The sequence below is a fragment of the Arachis hypogaea genome, chromosome 9 (genome assembly GCF_003086295.3).
Source record: "Arachis hypogaea cultivar Tifrunner chromosome 9, arahy.Tifrunner.gnm2.J5K5, whole genome shotgun sequence".
NCBI classification, from domain to species: domain Eukaryota; kingdom Viridiplantae; phylum Streptophyta; class Magnoliopsida; order Fabales; family Fabaceae; genus Arachis; species Arachis hypogaea.
Genome location: NC_092044.1, coordinates 103,697,384 through 103,720,128, shown reverse-complemented (window position 1 = coordinate 103,720,128; position 22,745 = coordinate 103,697,384). Strand labels below are relative to the sequence as shown.

At 31.1% G+C, this 22,745-nt stretch overlaps 1 protein-coding gene across 1 annotated transcript; it reads left to right on the top strand.

The window, feature by feature from the left end:
- The first annotated feature begins 4,910 nt into the window (after positions 1-4,910).
- Positions 4,911-6,576, top strand: LOC112713052 (probable glutathione S-transferase). Its single transcript, XM_025765823.3, has 2 exons — positions 4,911-5,288; positions 6,124-6,576. Exons 1-2 carry the CDS (start codon positions 4,980-4,982, stop codon positions 6,481-6,483), a joined length of 669 nt encoding a protein of 222 aa, XP_025621608.1. The 5' UTR covers positions 4,911-4,979; the 3' UTR covers positions 6,484-6,576.
- The last annotated feature ends 16,169 nt before the right edge of the window (positions 6,577-22,745 follow it).

Sequence of the window (22,745 nt, the reverse complement as noted above, 5' to 3'; positions counted from 1 at the left end):
AGGCAAGCAATAGAGAGTGTGCTGAGTTATCTGGTCCAACAGCAATGTGGGGAGCTGCCTCCAGACATCGCTGCACAGATGAATTCTTTGGACAGACATGGAGAAACATAGATATTAGGATTTATGTGATACTTAGATTTTCAGTACATATTTTGTTTATATTAAATATGGGGCATTAATTATTAGCCAAGTACTTTACCTTTTTGGATGACTATTGAAATACGTTATTGACATTATTAAAATAGACATGTTAGATTGCTTCGCAGTTAAATATTAATGAGCTTTTTTTCCGTAGTGCAACATTTTATAAAAAAAAGTTTAATATTCTTTAATTGAAAAAATGGGAAAATATATAAAATATAAAAAATAACAAAAATTAAGTAACGTTAAGATTCTTTAAATTAAAAGTAGTTTAGAAAAAAAAGGGCCAGGTTTGTAAAATTACACAAAATAAAAAAAAGTCAGAATAACGGCGGTTTCAACCCGCCGCGAATAAAATATTTAAAAAACGAAGCCTCAAATAGCGTCGGTTCTAAAACCGCCGCAAATCAATTTCATTAATACGATCTAGAAAACTGCGGCGGTTTTAAACCGCCACTAAGGTGTTCGACGCAAAACCGTTGATTTGCGGCGGTTATGCCAGCGGTTGCTGGTAACCGCCGCAGAATGTAATTCCCGCGCCTTTATGGACTGTAAATGTTGTTCCGTTGACAATCTGTTTAGCGGCGGTTCAAAACCGCTGCAATTCGGCAAATAAACCGCCGCCATTCACCGCTTGTCCTGCTACATGTAGCCATTTGATGAATCACCTACGTACCAAATACTACCAATTAATTAATAAGATGGGTCATTTCCTTTATATTTTAATATTTCGTTAGTTGCATTGTCATCTTCGTCTTCGGTATTATTGGAAATAATAAATGCTTATGTTGATGATTGTATTTGTCAATCATAATAATAAAAATAAGGTTGATTGTATTAATATTTGCTGTGTGATAATAAATCAGGTTGATATATATTTTTATTTGTTCACATGCATGTATGTTGACCTAAGTAAGTACCACTATCAGAAATACGGTCATTAGTAACGGGAAGATATCCACGAACAAAAAATAGTGGTAAATTTATATGATCGTGTTAAGCAATTGCAACGTCTTGTATTTCTGTGGCAAAATTTTGTACAGTTTTCTAACGATTTTGTTTGTTCGTGGCTAACTTGAGATAAGTTCTCTCAATTACCACAGACCCATTGATTACCGTGACAAAATCAAACAATTTTCACCTCCCGTACTTAATTTAGTATTTTCTCCATCTCTCTCAAAATATTTTTATACAGTTTATACTTTTTTCAAATTTAAATCCTAACGTAAGGTAAATTTGATTTATCAGGGTGCAAGCTTTTTCAATTTCTCAATTGTTAGTTTCTTCTCCCTCCTTTTGAGTGGTGCCACTGATAAATTAATAAAATATGTTAATGCTTTGATTTTAAATGTTGTTGATGATGTACATTTTTCTCATTTCGTATGATTCTTAAACTTTGCCATATATTTGAATTATGTGTTTTTTTTACCTAGTACTAGCTATGCGCTGATTTTGTTAATTTTTTTATTTAACAGTAATTTTTAAACATAGTTTTGTTATTCATTACTTGTATAAAAATCAAATTGTAATGTAACTAAATTTTTTAGTTATATTTTTTTGTCTGTGTTCTTCTTGATTAAATGTAGTTTTGGTGCCCAATTTTATAGTATGCATAAATTTAGAGATTTTAGTAATGGAATAAAATGATTCAAATGAAAATGAATGTTGAAATTATAAAAAGAGTATCAAAAGAGTATAAAAAGAGTACATATTTATATTTGATAAAATATTTCTAACTAATTTTAGAAAATAAAAAATACTAACTATAATTGATTGGAATAATAACTAATTTAATTACTCATTATTAATTACTCACTGTTAATTTATGGCAACATTAATGAACAGAATCCTAATTTTTAAAATTTAGAATATTAGTTTCACACCTATATCTTATTAATTTAATAAAAAAATAAATTAAAATTAATTTTATAGAAGTTCATTTTTAACTATGTACAAAATTTTTATTCTTTTTCAATCCAAAGGTATCAAATTTTTAAGCTTTAAGTTTATCTATTTTAGATGTCAATTTTTTTTAAAATTAAACGAGTCAAAATTTTAATTAGTATGTGAAATTTTTGAAATATAATTTAACGTTATAAATTTTACAATTTGATATTTTTTATTAAAATTAAATTTTACTCTAAATTAGAGAGTTATAGTTAATTCACTAAACAAATTTCAAATTAACATCTATAATAAGATGAATGAAATTTTTAGCGGCAATGTTAAGTGCAACTTTTATCCAGTGGCCCAGTTAAGAATAACTTCCTCCCACTATTTCCTCAATCCTTGTTTGTTAGCTGAGTTTGATAATAAACAACCTTCTCTTCAGTTTCTCCAAATCGTAATTTCTTAGCTCCTCTGCTAGCTAACCTTCAGAGTAAATCTGTTTCGTTGTTCCTGTTTAGGTTCTAGGTGGACATTTTTATAGAAGAGTAGGGGACCACAATTTGCAGTTCGAGTACGGTCAGTCCGAGTCACCGAAGAAGCAAGCAAAATCGATGGAATCTGATTTTACCGGCAAATCCGAATCACGAAAAAGACTTAAAAGAACCCTAAGTTTCTCTATTGCACCTCCCTCACCGTCATTCTCTCCGGAGGTAGTGCTCTGAATTGTCTCTCTGAATTTTGCCTCTCTAAAATACTATAATACAAGTCTCGCATCGATTTAACTTTTCTCTTCTTATCTTGTTGTTGGTGGAGATGAGTGTGTTGTCTGAGGCATGACCAAAAACGATGAATTTAAGCAATTCTTTTGAAGGTATGCTTAATAACTATTTTTTCCAATATTCCTTGTGTGTATCAACTATCAATACATTAGTTTAATTCCTGATATCTATCATACTTAGCAGATTTTATTGGAGCACACAAGACAATTGGAGCATCAAACAGTGGCTGACGTGATGTATTCTTTTTACTATTTACCTAGAAATATTTTTGCATGTGGTTTGTGTAACAAGAAATGCATATTATTTTAGCAAAGTTTGATATTTATTTTGTAATAGTTTTATTTGGATATTTTTTTAACATTAAATCCATTTAATTTAGGATATTTGTTTTTCAATATTAAGTATTTGTTAATTTTATATTTTTATACTATGGATAATACGTATAGGAATGTGATTATTTTTTTAATATTATATGATGTAATTTTATATTAAGGAACATTTTTATTATGATTTTTTTAATTTAACTTTTATCATTAGCCACGGAAAAAACTGTGGCCAAAAAGTCCGACCTGGTCAATTTTGTCATGGGTAAAGTGTGGCAGAAATAATTATTTCGTTATGCATTCTTTTATTTTGTGACGAAAAAGAGTGTGGCTAAACATGCCAAAGTTGTGGCTAACAAAATGTCTCCACGGGTATTAAAACCGTGGCTATTGGAGTAAAAAGCGTGGCTAACTAAAAACGCGTCGCCCTCTTTAGCCACGGATGTTCATTTGTTGCGAAAGCATAATTGCCACAGTTTTATTGGAGTTTAGCCACGGATTTTTCCGTGGCTAAACCCCTTATTTTTGGTAGTGTATGTAGTACTTGAGATTTGTTATTTTTAAGGGTAAAGTACTAAATTGGTCCTTTAGGTTTGGGCGTAATTCTGTTTTAGTCCTTAAGGTTTAAAGTATTTTATTTGAATCCGAAAAAGTTTTATTTAGCATCAATTTAGTCCCACAGTGATGTCAAAATTAAATAATTAACAAAATGTCCTACATAACAACAGTTCAAGAATAAAATAGATAATCTGGAGAACAAGTACAAGCTCCAGAGACACAAAATCAACTATTGATGCATCAATACATTTATTTATAATTTTCTTTAGTTTTATAGAAAATATTTTATTTATATTATAAAAAAATAATAAATAAATGTATTGATGTATCAATGGTTGATTTTATGCCTCTGGAGCTTGTACTTGTTCTCCAGATTATCGATTTTCTTGTACTGTTGTTATTAGGACATTTTCTTAATTATTTAATTTTGACCTCACTGTGTGACTAAATTGATGCTAAATGAAACTTTTTTGGATTCAAATAGAACACTTTAAATCTTAAGGATCAAAACAGAATTACGCCCAAACCTAGGAGACCAATTTAGTACTTTACCCTATTTTTAATATTTACCTCCATTATATATGATCGTTTTTAAATTCTAAGAATATAACTTTGAAGAAATATTATACAAATGACTTATTGAGGGTATGTAATTTTTATAGTATTTTATAAAATAATACTATTATATGCACTTTAAAAAGTATAAAAAAAAAAAACAATTTCTTCCTACTTAAAAAAGTCACAGAGAAATACCAAATCAAACATTAGTTATTATTATTTAAAAGGATGCCAGAAACATGTTTGACTAAAACATTTTCATTCTCTCTAATTAATCCGCGTTTAATTTGTTAAATATAGTTTTTGAAAGACCAACAAGTACCTAGACAAAGGTCTATGCTAATAATGTTATATAACATTAATCACCTCTAATAGTCTTAATGCTTAAATTATTCACAAAAATAATGATATCATATCAAACATCATTATCCCAAAAATTTAAAAATTTAAGTACACAAATAAAGACACGTAAAGAGTGCGTTTATATCTTTAATGCCAAAACAGAACGAAGGTTCAATAAATATTCTATTCATATAAAAAAACTAAATAAATAAGTGTGAGAAAATCATAAGGCCAAATTTTCTCTCGAACGTTAATAATGCTTCATATAATATAATTTTGATGTGAAATGCTATAATTAATAAAGACTTAATGGTTAGGCAACAAATTAACAATACATATAGCGCATGTTTTGCTTTGGAAAAACACAAATAAGCCATAGTATCAAACAATGGCAGAATTGAAGCTACATGGATTTTGGTATAGCCCCTTAACGTTAAGGGTGATATTGACCCTAAAGTTGAAGGGTATAACATATGAGTATATAGAAGAAGATCGCTTCAATAAGAGCCCTCAACTTCTTGAATACAACCCTGTGCATAAGTTGACTCCGGTGCTTGTTCATCATGGAAAATCCATTTGTGAGTCTATGATTATTGTTGAATACATTGATGAGGTTTGGCCACAGAATCCTTTGGTTCCTCATGATTCCTATGATAGAGCTCAAGCAAGATTTTGGGTTGCATATGCTGATCAAATGGTATGTTTATTATAAATTTAATTATTATGTTAGTCTTCATAATTTTATCAAACTTTTAATTAGATCCTTTCTAACTAGATTTTGTTTAAAAAAAAAAATCAACTGCTAATATTATTGTATTTATATCATATTGTATCTATCAAATATCTTAGAATTTATATTTTTTTTTTTGAAAAATCACAACTAATTAAGTTCTAATTATAAATTTTTATCTAATATAAAGATCAATAATTACAAACTTTTAAACAGTAAAAATGTAATTAAAAATTTGATAAAAATATAAAAACTAAAAGAATAGTTCAATCTTTACATAAAACTCTGCAGTCATTTATGTTTTTATAGCTTTTCCAACATGATATCATATATACCCACCTGGTCTTATATATATACTTGCAATATTTATAATAAAAGTTCAAACTCCAAACTTTTTATGAATGGTTACTTTAATCTTTTGTTTTTATTTGCTAATCATTAGTTATTAAACTTTTAAATTGTGAAACAAATCAATCTCTAAATTTACAAAAATTTATATTTTAATTTGTCTCCACTCTAAATTACCAAAAAATATCAAAAAATGATTAATATGTCTCACAATCAAACAAAATTAAGAATTAATAAACAAACATAATTGCCGCATCAATATCTCTATTAACAATATTAATATTCAAGTATATAATTGAAACATTTTTAAAAATTAAAGTTAAAATTAAAATAAACTAAACATTAAAAATATTTTTAAAAAATTTCGAAATTCTTAAAGACAATTTGTAGTTTACTCTAGATTTTATTACTCTCTCCTAAAAATTGTCTATAATGTTGGGTTCAATTTTTGAAGATTCCTGCCGTTAAGCCACTATTCCACATCATCAGTGATGATGAAGTGCGAGAAAAAGCCATAGAGAGGGTCCAAGAACATCTCAAAGTTATTGATAATCAATGCCTAATTGATCAGAAGTTCTTTAATGGTGACCATATTAACTTTGTGGACATAGCTTTGGGGTCAGTTATCCAATTTCTTGTAACCATAGAAGATTTGAATCAACTGAAGGTCATGGAAGCTCATAAATTCCCTCACCTATATTCACGGTTTAGTAATTTCAAGGATTCCCCAATTGTTAAAGAAAACATCCCAAATAGTGAGAAATTAATAGCTTGTATCAAGCTTGTGAGAGAAAAAATGTATGCACATTCTTAAGAAAATATCTTTTATTATAGAGTGAATTTTGTCCCTTTTTCAAATTGATAATGTCATTTCTAAATTAAAATATATTTATAACAGAATTTTATCAAATTAGAATGACATTATATCAATTTAAAGTGACACTATTCTCTCTATTTATTATATTATATATCAAATAAAGTGGTTATGTATGTATCATTGTTATTTCTTCGTGTATCTTTTGAAATATTTCTATATATGTGCTTTAATTTCTTTATTTTACCAAATATCAACTTTTTTTTCTGGCTTGCTCTTGGCATTCTTGAAAAAAAAAACAAATAACAAAATAACTTAGATTTGATGTGACTATAGTTATAAGAACCGGTCAATTCAATTAAAAAAAAAACTAAGTGAATCGGATTTATTACTAGCAGTTTTGTTTAAATGTCAAAAAGAATAAGTAATCGAACCGATCAATGTGGTTAGAATTTGTTAAAAATCGTTTGGTTCCTCAAATTGAGTCGTTGATTCGCACATGCCATCAACGGTGGATCAGCAAAATGCTAGAGCACCACCAGTTATTCAAAATAGAAGCAATGGGGTTCAGACATGAAAAAGTTGGTAAAATAAAAAATTAAAAGTGCAATCCAATCTTAAATTAAAATAAGATTATATTTCAACGAGCTAAAGTTCAAATGACATAATCTTTCCATATTTACCTAAATATTGCGAGTTCGAGTCTCACTCTTAACTTTAGGAAAAAATAATAACATTCATCTTTGATAAAATTAAAGTTATAAATTCAATTGTGATTAATCTTTTATTTTATTATTTTATAATTTTTCTCACTTTAAATATTTTTTCTTATGAAAAAATATCTCTCCTCTATTATTACACTGGATTACTATTTAAAGTTTAAAATGCAATATTATATAATTTATAATTTGTAGCATATACATTATAATTTGCAAAATAATTTTGTACACTATAATTTATAAATGTTAAAATAAATTTTATTTGTATTAATAAATCCAACTATTATTGTTATTGTTAACAATTATAAAATTTAAAATATATGTTACTATTTACATTATTGATCATTGACAAAAAAATTGCAAAAAAAAAATTATTATTATTATCAAAAGTGACTAAACCACCGTGATAGTCATTAAGCTTAATAAAAAAAAAAGGTGAAATTTCTTGTCATATACAGTGAGTATTCATTATCTATGTATCATATTAGGCAAACTTGCATAAATTTTAAAAAGACTTAGATATCTAAATTAATTTAGATCATTTGATGTAAATTTTTTTGGCTGTCTAAAATTATTATAATTCAGTACAATAACGTAAACTTTATCTCCATACTTTTTCAATGAAATGAAGCATTGATTATGAGTATGTTTAAGTCTATTATATTTATAGCACACGAATTTTTTTTGTTTTGTTGAATTTTGTAAAATTACGTGAAAATTTTATTTTGATTATATGAAGTAGAAGTTTTATGGAAATGATTTTTAAAAATAGTAGTGCTTTCTTTTTAATATTCCAAACCAATTTTTTGTGAAATGGATCTTTGAATGACTAAGATTTTATCCTATTTGATCCTTGGACAAATTTTAATATATCATTTGAAGACTTTATGATTTCATGTAATCTTTTATTTTTAGCAACTTCAACAAGATTAGATGCAAATTTTTTTTCAAAGTCTCTGAGTGTTTAAAACCTCATTTTTCTTTTTCAAAACATCATTTTTATTTCTCAAATTTATAATAGAGATATTGTCATGTACATCTAATTTAGCTGTAAAAAAGATATTTAGTATATTTAAATAAGAGTTTATTACAGTATGAGATAAATCATCAATAACTCTTCACTGATATAATCAGAAAAATTTATATTTTTATTAGATTCTTTATCCTTAATCATAAGATAGATGTGTGCTCTCTGTTCTTCCTCACTACTTTTAGAGGAGTCATTTTTTAAATCTTTTTTCAAGATGTCATCTAAATTTTCTTTTTTTTTCTTTTTGGTTTATTCTTTTCGTTTCAACAATCGACATTCTGATTTGAAGTGTCATGATTCTTTGCAATAGTAAGAGTTTAGCTTATTGGTTTTCTTCTTTTTTTTAGTGAAGAACTGTGTGTTTTTGCCTTTGTATCTCAGAATTTTTCTCAGCCTCTTTGCAAAAAATACTATTTCATCATCAAAATCGACTTCTATATTTGATTTTAGAGCAACACTTTTCTTTTTGTTTTCTGTCTTCAAATGATGAGTAGTCTCACATACTAGAAACTTTTTCCTTAACTTATCATAAGTAATTTTTTAAGATCATTTCCTTCTTGTACAGCAGTAGCTTTTGTCTCCTACTACTTGGTGAAATTTTTTAGAATTTTTTTAACCAGCTCCTTTTCAGTAAATTGGTTTTTCATTACATCGAGACTATTGATAATGATTGAAAATCTCTCAAACATCCCATTTATGGACTCTTCTTCTTTCATGACAAACAATTCAAAATCTTTCATTAGCATATCGATTTTGGTTTTTCTCATGTGATTTGTTTCTTCATGAGTTACTTGAAACTTCTCCCATATTTCCTTAGTTGATTTATATAAGGAGATTTTTCTGTACTCTTCAAAACTTATGGCATAATTCATCATATTCACTATCTTAGAATTTAATTTCACTCTTTTCTTATTATCCTCTATACATTCTCCATCTTCCTTGAAAACGACATGTCCTTCGGGAGCTTTGTTAGAACATCAGGTTTGTTCATTATGATCTTTCAAAGATTATAATCTGTTGCTTGAATGAGGATCATCATTCTCTCCTTCCATAGGAATAGTTGGTTCTATTAAAATAGGATAAACAGTGGTAGAATTGACTTTCGATTAGACTAAAAGGGACTTGATTGGTCGTCATGGATCTTTTCTCCAAGCTGTTAAGCTTGAAAAAGAAAGGTTTAAATCAAGGCACTCTTTTAAAACATGAAGCGTGTAACAGAGCAAGCAGGAAATTTTTTCGATTTAGTCTCTTACAATATCAAAAGAAAAAAGATTAAAGAGAGCAACACCAGCATGTATCCTAGTTCAACCTCGAAATGCAATGAGATCTCTGTCCAGTCTCTACCACAGTAATGGTAGAATTTCACTATATTCAATTTAAGATTATAATCACCAATACAAAGACCAAGACTACAAATTGAACCAAAAACAGTTCTACGTCAAGACAAATGAAGCAACAATTCCGTGCTTCACAAACAAATGTCAAGACCAAACTAAAATGCCAAGACCAAACAAAAATAAGACAAACTTAATCTAAAACTAAATTAGTTTTTCTTCTTAGTTTATGACTTTTTACTCATAGACTTTTTAAATTATCTCTCATATTATAAATTTTTTTTCTATGCTAAGAAGACTCAAACAAAAATGAATGTATCAAGGTGAAAAAGAAGACTCTCAATGGGCTATTTTTAGTTTCTAAATTCTTCTCCTTTCTTGAAACCTGATTCTTCATCTTAAATCAAAATCTTAGTTTAATTAGCCATCCAATCTTTCTTCATAATGACATGATATTTTTCTTTTTATAGGTAGTTGTAAATTTTTTTATTAAAGAGATGATACTTTTTTTGTTTAGACGGCAGCACATTTTTTTCATAATCTCTTTAAATCTTACTCTTAATAATTAATTATTTTCTAATCAAATCATCATTAATATCAATCTCAAATCTAAAGCTTTATAACACAATCAATCAAAACATAATTCTTTAATTATTCAATTTAAACTAATGTTTATCATCACAATAATTTGTAAAATCTTACTCAACAAAAAAAAAAGAAAATTAATAAAAATTTTCAAGTATTGTCAAAAAAGATTCCAAGGATAACAAATCAAAATGAAAGCTTAGCTATACTCATAATACGCGTCATTAGCTTCTTCTATCACCAACTTTGTCGACATCGAATTCGTCTGGCTGTGGCGGTTCTTGGTGGTAGCGGAGGGCTATTGAATGCAGCATTGAGATCCAACGAAACAAAAAATATAAGAATCAGTACCAAGATGAAGGAAATATAATCATACAACAACAAAACAATAACAACGAAGTCTTGTCCCACTAGGTGAGGTCGGATATATGGATCAAACGAAGCCATTAAGCTTTATCATGTATCATGTCTACAGAGAGACCATTTACATGTAGATCTCGTCTGACCATCTCATGGATGGTCTTCCTAGGTCTTCCTCTGCCTTTCACCCCCTGTCCATCTTCCATCTCATCCATCCTCTTGACTGGGTGCTCTGTCGGTCTTCTTCTCACATGTCCAAACCACCTGAGACGCGATTCTACTATCTTTTCCACAAAAGGTGCTACTTTAACTCTCTCTCTCTCTCTCTCTCACACACACACACACACACACACACACACTCTCTCTCTCTCTCTCTCTCTCTCTCTCTCTCTCTCTCCCTTATATATTCGTTACTTATTATATCCAATTGCGTATAATCACTCATCCATCTCAACATCTTCATCTGTGCCACATTTAACTTATGTTCTTGCTCCCCTTTGGCCGTCTAACACTTTGTACCATAAAGCATAGTCGGTCTGATAGTAGTGTGATAAAATTTACCTTTAAGTTTTAAATGCACTTTTTTGTCACATATAAAACCAAACACACTCCGCCATTTTGACCAATTTACTTGGATCCTATGATTTACATCCTATTCAATCTCTCCATTATCCTGTATGATGCACCTAAGATACTTAAAACTTTTAACTTTTCGTAGGGTATATTTTAACTTTTAACTTTTACCTACTGCTTATGTGCAGACCATATACTTCTAGAGCTTCTCTTCATAAATCTAACTTCTTATTTAGGTCTTTCCTTGACTCTCCCATAAGGATGATATCATCGGCAAAAAGCATGCACCATAGCATAGGCTCTTGAATATGCTTTGTGAGTACTTCCAAGACTAATGTGAAAATGTATGGACTTAGGGATGATCCTTGGTGTAATCTTATACCAATAGAAAATTCCTCTGTCACACCATCTTGAGTCTTCACACTAGTTGTAGCCCCCCATCATACATGTCTTTAATTGACGAATATATGTGATCCTTACTCTCTTCTTTTCCAAAACTTTTCATAAGACCTCCCTTGGCACCCTATCGTACGCTTTTTCAAAATCAATAAACACCATATGTAGATACCTTTTATTACTATGATACCTCTCCATCATCATTCTTAACAGGTATGTAGCTTCAGTGGTGGATCTGCCTGGCATAAAATCAAATTGGTTCTCTGTTACTTGTGTCTCTTGTCTCAGCCTCCATTCTATCACCCTTTTCTATAACTACACGGTATGGCTCATGGGTTTGATCCTTCTATAGTTTTCACAACTCTTTATATCCCCCTTATTCTTGTAGATGGGTACCAAGGTACTCTTTCTCAACTCATATGACATCTTCTTTGATCTTAAAATCTCATTAAAAAGCTTGTTTAACCAACTGATGCTTTTCTCTCCAAGGCCCTTCCAAACTTTAATCAGAATATTATCAGGTCCTACTGTCCTGCCATTTTTCATCCGTTTTAGAGTCTCTTTTACCTCGAAATCTTGAATCCTTCGATAGTAGTCAAAATTTTGATCTTCTTTCCTCGTGCATAACCGACCAATGCTCGAAAGAGTCTTCTGTCCTTCATTAAATAATTCGTAGAATTAGCTCTTTCACCTTTCATTTATCTTCTCATCTCGAGCCAAAATCTCTCCGACTTTATCTTTTATACATTTAACCTGATCCAAGTCTCTCATTCTTCTTTCACAAAAAATAAAAGTTTTGGTAAATATGGAGGCACTTTACTTATGGTTATTGCTCAAGATAGCAATTCAAACATATTACCTATTGCATTTGCCATGGTCGAGAGTGAGATGAAAGAGGCTTGCTCATTTTTCCTTTCTTATCTGAGGCAGCATGTGACACCCCAGCCAGGCGTATTGGTGATTTCAGACAGGCACAAATCGATTGATGTTGCATTGAACGCCGATAGAAGTGGATGGAAATCGCCGCGTGCCTTCCAGGCATTTTGTGTAAGACATATTGTATCCAACTTCATGACACACTTCAAGAACAAGGACTTGAAGAAGGTTCTTGTTAATGCAGCATATTTGAAGTCGCACAAGGAGTTCGCACATTATTTTGGTCGTCTGAGGGGCAAGAATGTCGCAATCACAAACTAGCTTGAAGAAATGCCACATTCACAATGGGCACAGTATGCAGATGAAGGTCGTCATTTTGGGCACATGACAACAAACATCTCTAAGTGCATCAACGTTATCATGAAGGCTACACGCAATTTGCCCATTACCTCTCTTGTCAAATTGGCCTCTTTTTGTTTGGGTGAAATTTGTGCGAGAAAGGGTGCATAGGCTTAGGCACAGCTTCAGTGGGTGTTGAATTCTCATAGATGTTGATGAAGGCTATTGAATTCAACTCGAAGCACGTGAATACCATGAATATTTATCAGTTTGATTGGCCAAGATCCAATTTCACTGTTGAGGAATTAGCAGCAGTGTCTGATTCCAGGCAACAGAATTACCCAAGTATTTCTTGATGAGGGTAAGTATGACTATGGATATGGTGCGGAATTAATAATCACAAACTAACCGGCAAGTGCATCGGGTCGTTCCAAGTAATACCTTAGGTGAGTGAGAAATTTCAAGTTAGGCACAGCCTTGGCAGCGTTTCTTGGAGAGAAGTATAAACTATTATACATTGTTGGAAAGCTCTGATAGTTAGCTTTCCAACGCCACTAGAAGCACATCAATTGGATCTCTGTAGCTCGAGTTATTCAGGTTAGAGTGCAGAGAGGTCAGGGAGCATCATTCGCCTTCTTCTCTTTTTCTGCGGAAACTCCATCAAATCCAGCCGAATGCTACCTAAAATAAACAGAATTTCACACAACTCAAAGTAGCATCCACAGTATCTAAAAGATAATAAATTCTTGATTAAACTCAATAAATTGAATGCAAATTCACTAGGAAAAGATAAGAAAGATGCTCATGCATCACAACACCAAACTTGAATTGTTGCTTGTCCTCAAGCAACCAAAATTAGTACATGTTTAAGATGTGAATTTGCATGAGAGGTGAGAATTTAGTTATGCTCATGTCTCTTCTTAAAGTGAGGTTTATCTATTATAATTCTGAACAATTTTTCCATCTCACTCTCTTTTGAATCAAAGGAATGTCACTGTCATTCGGAATTAGAATCCGGATCATATTATGAATTCTTTGCTTTATGTACTCCAGTTTAATCCTTGAACACATCATACATCCTTTACTTTTCAATGAATTGGTGCTTTGTACCTTGAGTCTAGCCGTGACTTTAAATATTTTGTCTCAAGCTTCACTTGACACAAAAACACCACAAGCACTTGACTGAGGAACTCTCTTTAAGTTCTGATTTTTCTTTCAGTTACTCCCAGACAGTGGTGCTCAAAGCCTTTGGCATACTCTGCTAAATGTATTTGGCCTCGACTCTAGATATTCTGTCTCAAGGATTACTTGACACAAGAACACCACAAGCATATGACTAAGGAAACAACTCTGAGCTTTTAATCATGTCTGACCTCCTTAGTCATTGATGCTCAGAGCCTTGGACCTTGCTTTTATTTTTCTTTTACTATTTCTTTTGCTTCAAGGATTAAGCTTTCACTAATTTCAGAGAAGTCATAATAGTTCTCTACAGTCTTGTTCCTTATACATCAACATCTTTTGATTCAAATTCAAATATGCACTGTTCTTGTCATTATTCAGAATCACAAATAATACCACCACATTTAAGTAAACAAGACTAATCTTAAATATAAACTCAGTTTCTTTTCTTTTCTCATGTAATACATCACTTCTTTTCTTTTCTTTTTAGATTCAAGTTCAGTGAGTGGTACATGAGACATTTTTTTTAACTAAAAGCAAATGACAGAATGAAATTAAATCTAAGAACTGAAAGTACTAAAGATCATGCAGGCAATCAAAGCAACAAAAAATAGAAGACAACAAAATAAGAACGAAAAGGAAAATAGAATGAAAGGAACTCAACCACCTTAGTTATGCTGGTGGCTATCTCATTCCTCCGGCTGTGCTCCTCCATGAAGAACATTCATCTCTCTATGGTGCCACTGATGATAAACTAAACAGAGAGCGCACTCTACAACACCAAACTTAAAAGTTTGCTTGTCCTCAAGCAAAGAAAAACTAAAAATAAGGTGTCAAAAATTCTTCTTAATTGCTCCTGTTCCTATTCTAATCATTTTGCATGACCAAAATACATGTAAAACAAGAAAAATTCAAAAAAATGAGATAAAGTAATTTAAAACCAAAACTTAAAATAACTATAATGCTAAAATCAAAATAACTATAAAATTAAAACCAAAATAACTGCAAAACCAAGGATACTAGTAGTTGGGTTGCCTCCCAACAAGCGCTTCTTTAATGTCACTAGCTTGACACTTGATTGTTGAATTTTCTTCCTCTTCTTCCAGTTGGTTAAAAGAAATGCCTCCAAGGGAAGAAAGGTGAAAATTAGTGTCCCCTGATATAAATTTCTCCTAACAAGCTTTCTTTTATTGTGGTTAGCTTGATTCACCTTGCTTGTTGGGGGTAGAGGTTGGATTATTTTTTGCTGACCTTCTCTTTTTCATGGATATTTTCTTTTATTTCTTGGTCACAATCCCTTTTTTAGTGCTTTCCTTGGTTTTCTTCACTTCTTTGATTTCAAAATTTGAGTGTTATGTGATGGTTGGAGTGTATCATTCATCAAGAATTTCTTGAATTGGTGGTTCAATAAACTCATCCTCTCTGCCACTCTTTGCTTCATTGAAGTGTAGATTCCCATAATTGTTTTCATCTCTTACAACCTCCTTTGTTTGTGCATCTTCCTTCTTTATTTGTGCATCTTCCTCTTCTTCCATATATGAGGGTGGAGAGTTCTCTAATTCACTGGAGTATGCATTCCTTTGATTGATTTTCTCACTTTCTTCTATAGGATCTTGCATTGTATCTCTTGGGAAGGAATTTGCTTATTCCTCTTCCTGGGGCTTGATAATCAGCTCCACATATTTTTCTATATTTTTGACACTCGTCTTTATATCATGTATGAATTCTTTCATGACAAGCTCAAGAGATGATGGTTCTTGATATGAACAAGGAGATGGTGGCTCTTTATATGAATAAGAAGGAGATGGTGATTCTTGATAAGAGTAAAAAGAGGATGGCTCTTGGTATGAATAGGGAGATGGTGGCTTTTGATATGGGTAGAAAGATGATGGTTCTTGATATGGATAGAGAGGTGGTGGTTCTTGGTATAAATATGGAGATTGTGGTTCTTGATAGTAGGAACATGGAGCACTGAAGTTTCTTTGGTTTTGACTTTGCCAATCAAAATTCGGGTAGTTCCTCCATCCATAATAATATGAATCACTCCTTGGGTGTGAGTAGTACTCCATGTGATCTCTCTTCATTAGTTTTTCTTAGCACAAAACACCAAATAAAATTAAACGTACCATGTGGTAAACAGGCAAGCAAAGAAGAAAGAACATAAAGAAAAATAAAAAAATAAAAAAATAAAAAAAATAAAATATAAAAGAAAACGAAATAAAAGACAAATAAAATAAAGAAAATAAACTGAATAAAAAATAAAATAACTAATAAATAAAATGGAGTATAAAATTCAAACTCAATAAGTAAAATAATTAGGAAGAATAAAATAACTGAAGGGATACTAAACTTAATTTCAAAAATTAAGAGAGAAAAAAATTAAATAAAATAAATCAAAATATTTTTTTATTAAAGATAAAAATAAAATAAAACTAATAAAATATAAAAGGATAAAAAATAGTAATGGACAGAAATAAAACGAAAATAAAAAAATGAAAATAAAAAGAAAAATAAAAATATTGGAAAGGCGAATAAAAATATAGATATATATAATGCAATTTTTCGAAACTAATGACAAAAATCAAATAAAACTAAAAATAAAAAAGAAAAACGAAAGTTAAAAGAAAGAGAAACGTCGTAAAAGAATAAAAAAATAAAATAAAACAAAAACAAAAAATTGAAATAAAAAGAAGAAATGCAAAAAGAAATTTAAACTGGAAACCTAATGAAAGAAAAAAAAACGGAAAAGAAAAATTGAAAAGGAAGATAAAAATAGAAATTAATGGTGTTTTTTAAATAATAAAAAAAGGATAAACAGGGGTAAGTAAACGAAAAAGGAAAAAAATAAAGAAAAAATGAAAAATAAAAATAAAATTAGAATACTAAAAAAATTGATTAAAAAAAATTATCTAATCTAAGCAATCAAACAACGAGTAGTTGTTAATCATAGTCAATCTCCGGCAACGGCGCCAAAAATTTGGTGCGGAATTAATAACCACAAACTAATCGGCAAGTTCACCGGTCATACAAAGTAATACATCAGGTGAGTGAGGGTCGATCCCACGAGAATTGATGGATTAAGCAACAATGGTTAAGTGATTTGCTTAGTTAGACAAACAGAAAAGAGCGTTTGGGTCTCAATTGCATTAAACAGTAAATTCAGAAAATTAATAAAGCAAGCAATAAACAGGTTGTGAATAATATATGGAGAAACAATTAAGGCTTCAGAGATATCTATTTTTTGGATTGACTTTTCTTACTAACTATTTTAATCATGCAACATTTAATTCAGGGCAAACTGTATGTGACTAAATCCTAATTCTTTAGACCTTTTTAGTCTCCTCTAAAATTCATCAACCACCAATTCCTTGGTCACTTAATTCCAATTAGAGGGTGAAGTTCAATTCTAGTTTATATCCCACAAAATTCCTAGTTACCCAAATATAAGAGGATTATATGTCACGTATCCCGTTAAGTCCAGATAATTAAAAATTTAGGAGAATATGTTTTCAAGTTGTTGTTCAAGTAAAGAGCTTTTCCAAGTTATACAAGAACTCAATTAGAACAAGGGTCATACTTCTGTTCCACCTAAATTCATAAGATAAAGAACGAACACAATTCTTGAAATATAAATCAGTATATGAATTAAAATAGAAAAATAATAGTATCAATCCATACAATAGACAAAGCTTCTAACCTTAACAGTGGAGGTTTAGTTGCTCATAGTTCAGAGAGAAAAATTAGGATTCAGGTAAACTGTAAAGTGCGGAATGAGATCTAAGAAAAGAGAAGAGAAGAGAAGAGAAGAGCCTGAAAAGCTGATTCTTTCCCTTTTATATTTAATCCTAATTGATGTAAAAATATATATTTCCTAAAACTAAATAATATCTTTTCCTATTTTAAAATAAAAATTAAAGTTTAATCAGAATAAATAAAAGATCTTGCGTGGCTTGTGCAACGACGTAGGGACCACTTTATTGAAGGAGAGCTTGCGCCTAACTTGGCATGGAGTTGCGCCTTACTTGAGGTGGGCAACGTGTCTTGGCGTGGAGTGTTCAGTGTTGCGCCTTACTTGAGTGTAGTTTGCGCCTAACTTGGGTTGCTCATACCAATGTTGCATGTTGTTGTTGTGTATTGCGCCTAACTTGAGAAATTTCAAGTTAGGCGCAGCCTTGGCAGCGTTCTTTGGATAGAAGTATAAACTATTATACATCGTTGGAAAGCTCTGGAAGTTATGTTTCCAACGCCACTAGAAACATATCATTTGGATCTCTGTAACTCGAGTTATTCAGGTTAGAGTGCAGAGAGGTCAGGGTTGATAGCATCATTCGCCTTCTTCTCTTTTTCTGCGGCAACTTCATCAAATCTAGCCGAATGCTACCTAAAATAAACAGAATTTCACACGACTCAAAGTAGCATCCATATTATCTAAAAGATAATAAATTCTTGATTAAACTCAACAAATTGAATGCAAATTCACTAGAAAAAGATAGGAAAGATGCTCACGCATCAGGATACTTCCAGGCTCTTCATATTTAATGCCTTCGTGTTCTAGCAGCTTGCTCTCATGCACGACTTGATTGGGAGGCTTTTGTCCATCCCGTGTATCACATGAAAACAGTATTCAATGTTTACAGATCGGAGTTCAAACCGATCGATCACGAGGATGACTTTCTATCATGGAGCCTTGGAACAACACCCAGCAGCTACTGACAGAGCTCTTCAATAGAGCGTCCATCATAGAACTGCTTTCACCTATCGATAGTCCCTGACTGGATCTCCATCAGTATTGAGGTTCAATTGATACACCACTTTCTACAGGGTGATAGTCATTTTTCCACAGGGCAGGTGAAAAGCATAGGACTCAGGTTGCCATATCTTGATCAAAGTAGAGATCAATGTCCAATAATGATCTCACTCTAACATATATGCCACATGCTCAAATCCTGCTAGTCTAAGGTGTGTCCTGATATGCTCAGGCGAACGTTGTAATAAATTCTTTCTCGTACGCTCGGGCGAACGTTGTAGTAAATTCTTTCTCGTACACAAGACCCGAGGACTCTACCAAAAATTTTCAATGAGTCATACAAAACAGAGGCCACAAGTGATAAGAAAAATTTTTGACATATAAAAGATATAACTTATAAAGTATACCACTCGACCAAGTCTGCCAACAATATGGTCAATCCAATCTTGTCTATAAAAGGTATTCTCGTAGCCTAACATGTTTTGCGCCATCAAACTACACTGTAATAGAATAAATTAGAATAAAACAATTTAAAATTAACAATCTAAATACCTAAACCATAAACTATGATTTTACTCTATACCATAATCAGTTCATATGAAACAATAATCTACATAAAATAATTTAAAATTAACTTATTATTAAACACATTGGAAATAAATCTAAATACCTAAACCATAAACTATAATTTTACTCTAAACTATAATTAGTTTAAATGAAAAAATAATCTAATAAATTTTTTTATTATTTAACATCGGTTAATCTCCTACCATAATTACATGATCGTTTGACATTATCTAAACTAACAATAGATAATAATCTAAACTAACTATATCATCTAATTATCAAACTAAATAGTTATCAAACTAACTAAAACTAACATGAAGATTTAATATAACTAAATAAACATATTAAAATTATAAAATAATACAACAATAAATTAAATTCAAAAGGAATATAAGAACATAATTACCTGGAATCGACAAATTAAAGAGATAAACAGATAAAAAAACAACCAAAATACACAGTAACGCAAGAGAGAATGAAAGTGAATAGTGAAAAGTGAAATCTAAAAGAATTTACTAAAATTTACCAAAATATACAGACCATAAATTTTATATTTGGGCAAACTTGCTTTAAGTTTGTCGAGGAGTACGACGAACTTCATACATAACATAAAGTTCACTGAGGGGCGACGAACCTGGGCTAAACGCAAAAAAAATTGAATCTTCGAAATTAAAGTTAGGTTAATTTTTATTTAAAAGTAAAGCATTTTTTATTTTATAATAGAAAAAATTCCGTATTTAGATTGTTAGTCGAGTAATATTGACCAAAAACTGATAAAATTTGTTGGATTCAATTTACATCAGGTTACAATAAATAAGGAGCAAACCTTTAAAGCTCATGCACAGAATCATGAAAACGGCCCACTGATCCAGTTTAATCAACAACTTCATTATTCCTAATTAACTTTTTGCGCGGAACGAGAAATAGGAAAATCAGCTCCCCAGTCTGCTAGTCAACATCCACGTGTCACACAACCATCAAGACACATCTTGACATCATTGCATGCTAGCATCCCAATTCAGCACTACAGAATTTCCCTAATTATAATACCTTCTTACGCTTGGCTTTTCTTAAATACTTTCAATCACATCTATTATTCACATAAGTTTTGTTAAATATATAATCAATAATATCAATTTTTCATATTTTCATGACTAAAATATCTAAAAAAACTATATATTTTTAAAATCTAAATTATTTAATCGTATTATAAATCCAAAATTTGAATTTGATAAGCGACGGGATGTAACTGTCCAAAAAAAACCAACAAGAGACTATTTTAAAAAAACAAGTAACAATAGAATCACCATGAAAACATAAAATAATACAAAGAAAAAATAACATTCCAACCGTAAGCTGTGATTATGCCATGCTAATCTATCAGTGCAAGCATTTGCTTCATGGTACTGATGGTGGATGCTCCGGCTAAATATGTTGCTCCACTCTTTAATAGTCAGAACCGAAGCTCTTGTGGAATGCAAGTCAATGGAGTCTTGACGACAAAGAGTAACTACTACTTTGAAGTCCATTTTAGTATAGATATGAGTGTGTTCAAAACTTAAGGCCAATTTTAAACCAACCAGTATGCTCCAGAGCTCTACCATAGTCACTGTACAATTGCCCAAGTTTACACTGAAGCAAATCATAATCTTACCATCATGGTCTCTAAAAACACCACTACATACAGTCTTTTCTTCCTCTATAATTGAACCATCGATGTTTAGTTTTTTGTAAGGGCAAATCAAGGGATCAAAGAATATATTTTTCAATAAAGGTACCGACCTTATTTCTCATCCAAGCAACTTCCTTCTAAGCTCGACTGTTATCTTTTGCCAATTAGATAGCCAACTCATAGATCTTTTTCTCATCTAACACATTGCCATTTTCAAAAATGAACTTGTTTTGACAATACCAAAGACAGCACATAGTGCTAGTGAAGAGATGAGGCCAGAAAATTCCTTATGGTGGGACTGAGTTAATAAATTCTCTGATAACCATGGAAAGAGAGGTTGATTAAAGAAATTACCTAAAATTAATGAATTGTCAATGCTCTTCCATGTGTGGTGAGCGACTCTGAAGTCGCGAAAGACATGGAGCAAAGACTCTGACAAAGAAAACAAATACCTTCTGGGCTCAAATTTCATTGGTTAGCAGAGTTTCATTAATCACTAGGCACAAGAAGGTTCTAAGCCTTTGGGGGACTCGAAGCTTCCAAATCCTCATGAACAGCTTTGCCTTAGAATCATCCACAATATTTAGTAAGATAGAGAATGTCAACTTCATATTAAAGCTTCCATTAGAAATAAGGAGCCACGTTATCTGATTCTATCCTCTCCCAATCCTACTTTTGGTGTCTTTAATGCTGAGAAAATAGGAACCCAATCCTCGCCAAACACAACCTCAATCCCTTCTAAGTCCCAATTTATCTACCATATAATCACATACTCTTTCTTCTATCATATTTTCTATTACATCTAGTTGCGTAAAATCCTCCAATTTATTGATATCCAAAATCTATTGATCCTTTTAAAAAGCAGTTCTGTCCCCAACACCAAAACACCAAACCAAATTCTTCTCAAACTTTTTCCATACTTGAGACTTAACAGATGTCCTTCCAAATATTCAAACATTACTGACACTTATTAACAATCGAAAAATAACTAAATCATGATATAACACAAAGCCATTCCAACAAAATCTTTAATCTTTATGTATGGTATAATTGATGCACTATTGTTGTCTGCCTTTAAATCCTCATATATTACCCTTGTTACAGTCATTTTTAGACTTTAATACAATTACATTTTCTTTTTAAGACATATATAGAAGGAAATATTTCATACATACACACGAATGTAATTATAACAATGAAAATATTTTATTATCATAATTACTATTAAGTAGAAAATTTAAACTAAATATAGAATTTAATATGTTTTGTTAAATATTTTTGATATTCAAGAAAATAATATGTAAATCACTAATTTGAGATCGATATAAGGCACAAACATTTGGCATTACTTTCCATATCGTTGTTATAACTTGAGGAAACTATCAATAATGATATTTAAAAAGTTTATTTTAATATTTTGTTGTAATTGTATATTTTGATTTGGAAATTGTTCGCCAACAAAGTACAAGAGAGAGTGGTAAAGCACTTATTTCATAATAGGGTTGTAACCAACTTGGGTTGGTCGAGTAGTCAGCTCATTCGTTTGCTTAAACAAGTGTATGGGATTTGAATCCTGCCTTGTGCAAGCAACAAATATCAACTCTCGCCAGCACAAATCCTCGAAAGAGAATGGCCCTTTTTCAGATCTCAAATTTTTCGCTCTCGCTGCTTCCGATTCAAAGCCCTCACCGGCCAAATTGAAGATCCCCCTACCCTGCAACCTCCTTCTTTCAATCCTCTAAAGAAGAAGCTTAACGCCGATGTTTTTACTGACAACTCAGTCCTCACTGAATCCTATGATTCTAGTGTTAGGGTACTTCACTGTCTGGATTTTTAGGTTTTGACTGCTGCGAGTAGTGCTTCGAAGGAGAAAGCACAGGAACAA